The sequence below is a fragment of the Bufo gargarizans genome, chromosome 10 (genome assembly GCF_014858855.1).
Source record: "Bufo gargarizans isolate SCDJY-AF-19 chromosome 10, ASM1485885v1, whole genome shotgun sequence".
In the NCBI taxonomy this organism is placed as follows: domain Eukaryota; kingdom Metazoa; phylum Chordata; class Amphibia; order Anura; family Bufonidae; genus Bufo; species Bufo gargarizans.
In genome coordinates this window covers 99865510-99877132 of record NC_058089.1, presented here as the reverse complement: position 1 = coordinate 99877132, position 11623 = coordinate 99865510, and the positions used below count along the sequence as shown (strand labels likewise).

At 44.1% G+C, this 11623-nt stretch overlaps 1 protein-coding gene across 6 annotated transcripts in view; it reads right to left on the bottom strand.

Annotated features, from left to right (window-relative positions):
- Positions 1–270: 270 nt before the first annotated feature.
- Positions 271–11623, bottom strand: part of NLRC5 (NLR family CARD domain containing 5) — a 144950-nt gene continuing 133597 nt past the window's right edge. For 5 of the 6 annotated variants that reach the window (XM_044269918.1, XM_044269920.1, XM_044269922.1 and 2 more), the window contains 5 exons: positions 10271–10354; positions 8487–8570; positions 6411–6494; positions 4762–4845; positions 271–1918 (listed from right to left, as the gene is read on the bottom strand). In XM_044269918.1, coding sequence (XP_044125853.1) covers positions 1846–1918; positions 4762–4845; positions 6411–6494; positions 8487–8570; positions 10271–10354 — 409 coding nt within the window. In that variant the 3' untranslated portion in view covers positions 271–1845. Of the gene's footprint in view, positions 1919–4761; positions 4846–6410; positions 6495–8147; positions 8224–8486; positions 8571–10270; positions 10355–11623 lie in introns of those variants that run through there. The other variant, XM_044269923.1, reaches the window with a different exon arrangement.

Below are 11623 nucleotides of genomic sequence, written 5' to 3'. Positions count from 1 at the left end.
AAAATGCTCCTATACAGAGCCCCCCATATAAAATACCCCTTATTTGTGGCCCCCCAATAATGTGCCTGTAAGAAGTGCCCCCATAGATGCCCCGATAGTGACACTCAATAATGTGCCAGTAAAAAATGCCCCATACTGCCCCCAATCATGTTCCAGTAAGAAGTGCCCCACATAGATGCCCCCCCAAACATGTGGCAGTAAAATGTGCCCCCAATCATGTACCAGTAAGATGTGCCCCCCATAGATGCCCTCCCAATCATGTGCCAGTAACAAGTGCCCCCTAATCATGTGCCAGTAACAAGTGCCCCCACAGCGCTTCTCTCCTGTATTGTACCATATAAAAAAAAATAATACTTATACTTACCTCCATCAGGCTGGCAGCAATGCGATGCAGGACTCTTCCGGGCTATGTCCCACACTGTACGGCTCAGGCGGAGCGATGACGTCATTGCGCCGCCTGCACCAACCTCTGATAGACTGATAGGCACTAGGCCTGCAGCCTATCAGAGGAACGGGGAAGGGAGACGCCTCTCCCTCCCCGGCCCCGCAACATCCACCTGTATCACTGTCCTATTTTGCGCACGGGGCAACGCCCCCCCCCCCCCCCCGGCCCTTCCACGCTACGCCACTGGTCTGGCCACCTTAATGCGACCCTCCTGTTTAAGAAAAAGAAAAATCTCATTAACTGGGAGGCGATCAGAACACTTATCTGGTGTCTTCTTTTTAAGATGGCCGCCCTGCTTCTCAGACTGGTTTACACTGTGCTTCAGAAGGTCAAGACACTTCCTGCTTGTCCAGCCCTGCTCTTTTATTGACCAGCAATATTCAGTGAGCAGTGCTAGTCAATCGGAGGGCAGGAGGAACTGTCTTTGACTACCTAATACACAGTGTGTAAGTGCATTAGGCAGCCTGAGACGCGGTGCATCCATTTTGGATAAGAGAAGTCCAGGAAATGATGTAAAGGAGGTCACATTGTTAAGTGTTCTGTTTGTTCCCCAGTTAATATTATAATTTTTTCCTAAACTAGAGAATCACTTTTAGGTTCAGTTCACATTTTGCTATACTGCACTGGCTTTTATTGTTCTGTACCACAGTTAAACCACACACAACATAAATGCAAATAGTTTTTGCTATTTTAGGCAAACACTATATGAACAGGATTCTTAGAAAACGCTCACATGTGTAACAGCAGGCCACTGCACTGATCAGTAGGCTCATGCAGAGCTTTACAGTCGATCAGCAGACCTATAGGCTATGTGCAATTTGCAGTCACACAAGGATGAAGCAACTAGTAGTCTCCATTAAAAAAAATGTGTATACAGCTCCTATGCAGATGTATGCATCTCCATGATAACAGTCTACAGACAAGCCATCTGATCCTGTTATCATGTGTTGTTCTGTTTCATTTGTGTCCCCTCATATTGCCAAATTACAGAACTTGAAAGAGGGGCCAGATGCAACAGAGTAAGGTGAGACAGACTCACTAGCTGTTGGCCATGCAATCTTTCCCAGTCCCTCTACATACATACTTACTTGGCTCGGCCAAGCATGCATGTGTCCTGAACAGAGAGATTGGGGAGAAAGTGGCTGTCACACACCTCAGGCAGTGTTTTTTCCCCTGAGGACAAAAGAATTGGCTGCGTCGGGAGGCCACTATAGGCATCAGATGGTCGGCTGGTCCTGCTGAAATTGGCAGGTTTGACCAACCTTTATCTTACGTCCATGTCCAGCTAAACACAAGTCTGCAGGATCTGATTCTTTTTTCTCAAGCCTATTTGCAAAGTTGCTTCCTTGTTTTGTATTTGTTTTAGAAGCAGCTTTTTGAAAGCCTTTAAAGTTTTTTTTTCAAAAGCTGAGCCTTGCATTTTCTTTGTGTAGCTTCTCTGCCATCTCCTTTGTTAGGAGATTGCCCCATAAGCTGTAAAAAACACAAGAATGTTAAATCAACATTGCGCTCATTTTAATTATGAAGGAATCAATGAAAGCAATAATGGACGCGGCATAAACACGTTACTAACCCTTTCCTTACCACAAGAACATACAGAATCATTGTGTGTCTCTATGAGGAACTGGAATGGGTGGGTGGGTCATACTATAGAGAGAGATAAGACCCACTGTTTATATAGTAGGTAGGGGAGGTCAGTGGTGACCTGATCAGTAGGGATAATTCCTACATACAACATCTATTCTGTGCACAGGAACCTGCAGTGAGAAAAGGGGTGATCATAAACAAAATGGACTTGGCTTCGGCTACATTTACATGACAGTGAAAAAAAGACTATTAAAAACGTCTCACTGGCTATTCTGCATCCATGTGTGCATCCATTTCCTGGCCGTTTGTCCGTTTTTTTTAATATCTGTTTTTCATGGCTGTTAAAAATGGCCATGAAAAACTGATACATTTTTTGAAGCATCGCAACCCCTTTAGTGCCTTCAGTACCCCCCACAGTGCCCCCAGTATCTATAATGCTCCCCTGTATTGCCCCAAGTGTCTATAATGACCCCCATAGTAGCCCCAGTATATATAAGGCTCTATACAGTGCCACCCTATATATAAAATGATGCCCCCTGTATATTAAATGTCCCCCAATAGTGTTCACCTAGTATAAAATCTGCCCCAATGGTGCCCCCTGTATATAAAATGCCCACCCAATAGTGCCCCCCTACTGTATATATAAAATGCCCACCCAATAGTGCCCCCCTGTATATAAAATGCCCTCCTAATAGTGTTCCCTTAGTATAAAAAGGCCACTAAAAATACCCCAGTATAAATTAGGCTCACCCCAGTAGTAGGTGACGTCATGACACAAGATTCTTCCAGTTTTCCTCCAGTGCAGAGAGAGTGTCAGCGCATTCAAGTGGATGAGGTGAATATATACAGTATATCTTTTTTATTCTAATCCGTTTTTAATGGCCGTTAGACAGCTGCGCTCCTGTCTACATGGCCATTAAAAGTGGGCCCATTGATTTCAATGGGGTCGGTCTGCCTGTGAAAATGGCCAAAAATAGTACATGACCCTTTAAAAGCATCCATGTGAATAGCCCCATAGACTTTGGCCATGTGACAGCCGATACTAAAATGTGAATGTAGCCTTCTTCACCCAGATCCTTACCTTACATTGCCAGATTCTTCTGAACCGTTATAATTCTATTTTGTAATCATTAAAGGTTTTTTTCAAGTCTTCAACTTATTTCCTAGAAAGTTTTGAGGAAGAAATCGGCAGCATACACCACAATTTATTTCTTAAAGGTGTAAGTACTGTACTGTATTTTCAGTTGAAAGAGGCTAGAACGGTCCGAAACGCATCCTGACTGAATACTGTACTTATGCTATAAGAAATCATGGAAAATGTAAAGAAAATATTGTGGCGGATGCTGGGGATTTCTTCCTCTAAACTTTTGGGATTATCCTACCCAAATGATCTGCTCATGCTTGGATCGAGTGTCATTCTATCTTTAAACTTATTTCCTGCCCATAGGCTGACTTCTGGGACCCACTACTGATCACAAGAACAAGGTTCCTGTGTCCCCGTCCCGGATGAAGAGAGCAACAGTAGAGCATGCATGGTGCCGCTCCATTCATTCTTTACAGTACTGCTAGCTGAGTACAGCGCTCAGCCGTCTTATAGAGATAGAGTGTCAATGTGCATCTTCATAGACTGCCATTCTATTCTCAGGAATATATAAAAAAGGTCTCGTCTGCACTGGATACGTGCGGCGAGCCAATGGACTTAAGGCGCAAATCACAACCCGAGCTTGGATACGAGATTTTTTATTTTGAAAAGACAACGCGTTTCGGGGTACTCAGGACCCCTTTATCAAGTTTGAAAAAACATATGGTTGTTACAGACCGCTGTAACAACCATATGTTTTTTCAGACTTGATAAAGGGGTCCTGAGTACCCCGAAACGCGTCGTCTTTTCAAAATAAAAAATCTCGTATCCAAGCTCGGGTTGTGATTTGCGCCTTAAGTCCATTGGCTCGCCGCACGTATCCAGTGCATACGAGACCTTTTTTATATATTCCAATACCCACCCAAGTGGCGGTTTGGCCCCCGCCCAGGGTTGTTTCGGACACCATCCGGCAGCACTAATCCAGACAACCTCAACTCTTCAAACCTCCCTCCACCAAGGTTGCACCACAATCAGTGCAAACCAAACCAGGTGAGTAACTTCACTCATCTTGGTCAGGGGGAAGGGACATCTATCTGTTTACCCTCACCTATGAGCACCTTCTCTCCTCTCTTGGCCATCTGATCATTCTATTCTCAGGATCTGTGGCATTGAGTATCAGCAGCAGTGCATATATTGTGGGATACAGTCAGGAGAGGAGCTGTACGTGCTGGTGGACTCTACGCTAGATTAGAGTGGTAGGTCTTTTTTGTATTCATAATGGCAGATATGTGGTGGAGTGGCAGAGAGAAATGGTAGTTAGGTATTATAGGTATTGTGTAATGGTAGGTAGGTATTATAAATAAGAACAGTAGGGATTAGTCGGGAAGGGAAGGTGACTGATTGTTCAGCTATCAAACTGTACTTCACGGGTCCAGGGTGGAGAAGACACATCCTGATGCCTCCTCTGCCCCACCACTGCTTGAGCTACCAGGAGCAGCTTAGGGTTTATAGGTATCTGGAAATTCAGGTTATACTGGTGGGTTACTCGTATTTTGATGGATTATTATACTAGCCACTCAAGAGAATGTTTTTTTCTTTATGTTCTACCTATGAGGTTCCATGACTATAATCAGTATTTCTCACTTACCTTATCACTTTAATCCAAAGACAGACACTTAATGCTTGGGCCATCGCTTCTGCGCCTTTCACTCTAATCTGGTTTTTCTCAAGACTTCAAGGAAAAGATAATTGGGATATATCAGATGGGTCTCCAGCGTGTACAGTATAGGCTCTGCTTCATCCTAATTCTATGTCTACAGGAACAATCCATGTCTCCTACAGTTTCTAACATTGGACTGGGTTGGATTTTAAACCGTGTAATTCATCCAAAGAAGTGGTGTGTCACATTTAGTGGACGTGGATCCACTATGTCAAATGACTGGTTTAAATTTAGGCTACTTCTAAGGGCGTTATCCTGGATGTCCCCTGGTATTCATCCAATTACCCTAATACAGGGATCTGGGCTTCACTGCAGAGGAGCCACCAGGCCGCTACCTCCTGAAATAACAGTTGACCCACAGGGGTCAGAGATTCTGGTGCATAGCAGTGAGGGATCAGGCTAAACTTGTGGTCGGTAACAGGCCGAGATCAGGGCATGCAGAGTTTGTGCAAACCTGAGAAACAGTCCAAGAGTTTGGGAAGGCAGCCCCGGGTTAGTACAATGATTCAGACATGGTTCATGTCAGGCAGCAGAAGGTCAGAATCCGGAAATCAGGCAGAGGCTGGTATACGTGCAGACAAACAGATTATAGCACTTTTATAGGATCTAGCATTCTAGAAAACCTATTACTCAGGCATCTCTCCCTTGGAAAATGTGCCTTAAAGGGGTTGTCCATTAAAAATATTCAACAGTTTTTAAGCCGGCACCTGGATCTGAATACATTTGTAATTGCATGTAATTAAAAATTTTGCAAAGCCGCTGAGTTATCCAATAAAATGTATCTATATAGCACCACCTGTTTTTTTTTCTTATTTATTTGTCCTGCTCATTGAGAAGGCCACACATGCTCAGTTTCATCCTTCAGCTTCCTCCTGAGCTGTGATAGGGAGAGCTGAGACACGCCCCCTGAGCTGTGATAGGGAGAGCTGAGACACGCCCCCTGAGCTGCAGCAGAAAAGACACTCCCTTGAGCTGTCAGCTTGATATAAATCTAGCAGATCCATGAATGTGGAGATCTCTGGATCCATGTGAGGTACAGGGCTGGTTCTAGCTTTGTTAGAAAGAGATTGACATGTACTATTTGATGTCTGATTTTCATTTTTTACATTAGTCATAAGATAACCCCTTTAAGTAACCATAGGTGTCCAGCCATTGCCTGGCAGAGACTAGAGTAATTGCGTACTAGCCGTTTAAGAGGCAGGAAACATGTGTGTGTCCAACTGGAGACAGGAAGAGGCCTTCCAGTCTGGCACAGGCCGTGTCCCGCAGCAAGGGACACAGGACGCTGAAAGCCAGTCCCGCTGCTGGAGGGAAGATGTGGGCCAGCAGGGCCCAGCTGCCGGACAGGGGATAGATGAGTGAAGTAGCACCTTGTACCAGAATAGCAGCGAGCACAGAGACAGGGGGTTAAGTGGCTGTTAAAAACATATGGCACCATGTCATGGCAGCACTCTGTGCCTGCCGCCATTCCTCTACCCAGGGTGGGCATGCCCATTTAGCCAAATCTAAGTTATCTATTAGCTTATGAATATCAGTCTACATCCTAAATGTATTGAGTAGTTAAGATTTGCACTTACTCCATCTTCTTTAGTCTTCTCATGTGTTTTAAAGAAGAAGACAGAGCACACAATCCATCATCTCCAATTCTGTTCCAAGACAATCTACAATGATATTTTTATTAATTGTGATCAATGTATATTATCATGTTATTATTGCAGTATATGATTATATGTCTATACAAAGTATGACATGGTAGAAAAATCTATCCAGCTTTTATCTAATCTGTGTTTTTTCACTCTGTTAATTGTACTGTAGAAATATTTTTTTTATGTTTGGCTTTACAACTGCAGTGGACCATTGGAACATGAGGGATGTGCTAGCACCGTGAAAACTGTCCTGCCAGAGGTGAGAGAAGTACTGCAGTGTCGGACTGGTTTCTTGATTGACTCCATCAGCTCCAAATGTTTTTTTTGTCTTTTTTTTATCCTGGACCTTTGGACTCCCCTATGGCATGAGAGCCAGGGGCCCACAATGTACTCTGTTGGTCCAGTCCGACCCTGGAGTTTTGCCAGAGAGTTAAAAATGTGTTTAACATAAAGACCTGATATTAACATCAGGTCATTTTCTAATGACACATTCCCTTCAAAGGTCCCACAGAAGAAGGGCACACAAAAGAAAAGGATGCCTTTGAACAAAGTAGACAGGGGCTGATCATTTGTGCATTGCATGTAAAAAAGATGAAGGGGTTGGCTAACAGGAGGAGATAAAGCAATACAACTCTCCTCCAGGCTTGTGAGTCTCCGCTGGGCTCCCTCAATGTAAACGTCTAGTTTTACATCTTTGCAGCCAATCACTGGCCGCGGCAAAGAACAGATCCCCCTACGTCATTTGACCGTTTATCGGTAACCTCTGCTGCTAGGGATTGGCTGTAGCGATGTCAAACCGGATGTTTACATTGTGGGGGCTCAGTGAGCATCGCAGGCCTGAAGGAGATGCGAGGAGCCAGCATCGGGAAGGACGTAAATAATCTTCCCTTTACAGGTCAGGTAAAGTGGGGGAGTTTGCCAATCCCACTTTCTTGAAAAACCCCTTTAAAGGGGTTGTTCCACAAAAAATATTCAGCATTTTTCAAACCAACACTAACAGCGAACTCTGTGCGTCGCTGTTCCCCCACTCATCACCGTGGTCCCGGGCGCCGTGATCATCTGTGATCTCTACTTCCAGTCTCTGTTTCAGCTCTGGACTCTGCCTATGCGGTTGGTATTACCTATGTGGACTCCACTCCACAATTTCCATTTATCCTGGAAACTGCTTGTACTCGGATGCTGATGTGGCGGGGCTGAGTCATGTGATCTCGTTAACCTACCCTGGCTCTCCTGCAGGTGTTTAAGTGGCTCAGCCCTTTCCCAGATGCCTCAGAGTCAACGTCCTAATCTTGCGCTAAAGAGCTTGCTTACCACTCGTGTTCCTGAATTCCTGGACCAGCTGCCACTGACTGGTTTACGCTCTGGAGTAGCCCCTGGCAATTACCGACGGTCAAGCCTATCCTCACCATCTGAGGCTCTAGTGAAATCCGGGTAGTTGCTTAGTTACTCCCCTCCAGAGTATTGCTATAGTCAGTGGCAAAGTGGGTTCACACCTGCTGATCCGTGACAAACACTTGGATCTGAATACTTTTGTAACTCCATGTAATGAAACATTTAGTATAGCCAGTGAGTTATGCAACAAAACCCTGTATAGCGCCACCTGCTGTCTGTTCTTTGTCTTACTTCTCTGTCCACCCACCTGAGGTGCTCGCACATACTTAGTTCCATCCTTTATCAGGCACCAGTCCTATCTACTGTCACAGTTAGGCCTCTAGCACATGAACCTGTGCTGCCCGTGCCTGTCCTGCGGACCGCAAATTGTTATTTACTATATGATGTCTGATTTTCATTTTTTTTTACATTACTTAAGAGATAACCCCTTCAAATCTATGTGATGGAATGCAGTACTCTTATACAGTAATACATTATATAAAATAGACTTTACCATATTAAATAGCTCTGATATAACCGAACAGCATTGCCTTTTTCATAGAATCTGGTTATTTGCTGCCACTAATTTTCATATTATCGAGTGTTTCGTATTCTCTACACATTTTACATACTTACACGATTTCTTCCAGGTTCTGGCAGCATCCGAGCACATTTGCCAGAGATTTGCAAACACTGTCAGATACGCCACATAATTTTAGGCTGTGGAAACACAGAGGAAAGGGTTAAAGTCACTTCAGCAATACCTACGAGCAGTGAGGCATTTTTTCTGTAGAAGCAGAACGGCCGGAGAATAGATTACGGTTTACATGATCTTCATCATGTAGACACCATAGAGCATCATTCTGCAACCTGTGGTATGTGAAGGGGGTGCATGCCTCAGGTCTAAACCTGTCTATATGGAGTGTGCCAGACTATTAAAGGTTTGCTATGTCGTGGGGGCACCCTTGCAGGCTACCGCTGTTATAGCAGCACTGTGGAGCACTATGGTTTTGATTCTAATGGAGGAGATGTGACTGGCTCGGTTATATTGGTAAGGTGTCTGACTCCTTTATGGAATAAATGTGGCGCCTTAAAAATGTGCCAAGATGTCTACATCACACCACATATTTATGTTGCTCTCTCCATCTAAAAAAATTTGAAATATCTACTTACTTCTCCCTGGCCTTGATATGACTAAGGGCGCATTCACACGACCGTAGTGTGAGTTCCGCAATTTCCGGACCGCACACGGCCAGCACTGTGATAGAAAGGCCTATTCTTGTGCGCAATTGCTCTATCTTTGTGGAACGGAACTACGGATGCAGATAGAACATCTTTTGCGGCCCCATTAAAATAAATGGGTCCGCACCTGTTCCGTAAAATTGTGTCATGTGAATGAGCCCTAAGCCATATGGAGATATCTAACTCCATAAGCCCAGACTCCAAACATGAATCACAGCAACATTTACTGTACAACAGAGGCAGCCTTGGAGGTACTTGGTTGAAATTTCCTTGACTAATATAGTGAGATAGTTTGTAAGGCTTAAAACCCCTCAATTTTCCTCACTTTAGGGGAAAAATTCCTTCCCGACTCCAATCAGGCAATCAGATAACTCACTGGATCAACGACCCCTCTCTAGTAGCTATAGCCTGTAATATTATTACACTCCAGAAATACATCCAGGCCCCTCTTGAAATCTTTTAGTGAATTCACCATCACCACCTCCTCAGGCAGAGAGTTCCATAGTCTCACTGCTCTTACAGTAAAGAATCCTCTTCTATGCTTGTGTAGAAACCTTCTATCCTCCAGACGCAGAGGATGTCTCCTCGTCTTAGTCCTGGGTATAAATAGATGATGGTAGAGATCTCTGTACTGACCCCTGATATATTTATACATGGTTATTAGATCTCCCGTCAGTCAACTTTTTTCTAAACTAAATAAACCTAATTTTGATAATGTTTGGGTACTGTAGACAACCCATTCCAGTTACCGGTATTTCTTTTGTTACCCACTTTTGACCCCTTTCTAGCTCTGCTATGTCTTTCTTTTGCCCAAAGTTGTACACAATCCTCCATGTGAGGTCTGGCTAGTGAGTCCTCAACTAGTAACATCAACTAGTCTGTAACTGCTGCGTGGGGGAAATACTTCTTACACTGGTCGTCTACTATAGTAATAGCCCAGTGATGTGCAAAATATAATAAAATAGTCTTCTGCCTTGATAGGACTTTTAGGAGGCCCCTGGACAAATAAGATGGTCAGCAGATCTTGCCGAAATCACAGATGGGGAGCTACAACCTAGTAGACAATTTTAGGAATTTTAGCATTTTTAAAGCTATGTCATTTACACAGGATCCATTGAAGAACAGATCTGCTATAAAGAATGTAGAACAAAGAGACTTTGAGAAGTAAAAGGTCTTACTCAAGTTTCCTTAGCAAACTCAAATGTGGAAGTTGTTCTGCAAGTTTCAGTAGGTACTGCTCCGTAAATGCGTTTTCTGACAAACTGTGGAGAATATAATAAGAAATGTTAAAATACAGTCCAACACAAAACACATTCAAGCCTCAAAGGCAACAGTTCAGTTACTCTAGCCCTGTAACTAGATTTTGCATACAGAAGTTTGGGGACGCTAGGTCATAGTTGGTCATTTAGTTTTTCCTTATTTATTAAAACAGTGGGGGGATATTAATCTTCCAAAACAGTAGCATGGCACACAACTGTGTTTTTTTATCTGTGTTATATGGGGTTCATAGACTATTATGGGCACATACTGTGCCTATGGTAGTATACTGGGCAAACAGTAAAATCATGACATGTTCCATCACATGTCTTATTATGGATGTGCCATGTCCCTCTAGGCCACTGCTAGTGTAACACCCCAAAGTGGCATTACCAACCCTCCGCCTTGCTACTGTCTTTATTGTTTAACCTAATGTCATCTTATGTATTAATTTCCAGGTCTAGCAAAATGTGTATTTCTATTTCTTGTTATGTGACTGTTCAAGTGTAGTGTGCCTGGTTCACCAGCAGATGGCGGCAACATTGGCAGAGCTACACTTGCAGAGGATGGAACCTTCTTTCCATTCTCTTACCCCCCTCTAGGGAGGAGTTTAGTCTAGTTAGTCAGAATCAGTCCAGCTTTCCCCCTGCTAGGGGAGAGTCTAGCTTACCCCCTGCTTGGGAAAGGAAGCAGGAGCTGTCCCCGCTGGACGAGTCCTGCCTAAGCCAGCTAGAGCACCTTCAGCTCTGCTGGACACAGAGGTCAAAGCCTGAAGCCTCAGAAGCCAGGAGGAGAAAGTTCCCAGGATAAAGTTAGAGACAGACTACCAAATAAGAAGTTGCAGCACCCAAAGAAGCTGAGTTCCATAGTCAGCCTGTTAGCAGAGCAGAGCCAGAGAGCAACAGATGTAGCGGAGCTGAGTTTGTTTGCCTGCCAAAGTTAATGCCAAAGCCTGCTGCAAACCAAGACAAAGCATGTAAATCGTTTGGAGAGAAGTTTATTCAAGTAAAGCAGTTATCAACTTCATCACAAGGTCTGGACTCCATTTATTTCATGATCCCCTTCACCAACCATCCCTTTTTCCGCAGTTTCGGAGGGCCACGCCTGGGGATCCAGTGTATCCATGTAGGAGCACCGTGACAAGTGCAACACCATTAAGGGACATGAGGCCACCCTACACCCAGTGGTGTATCTTGGTTTTGTGCTGCCCTAGGCGAGACTAAACTCGGGCACCCCCCTAATATAAATTTGACCCACCCCTTCCTTGTTAAAAA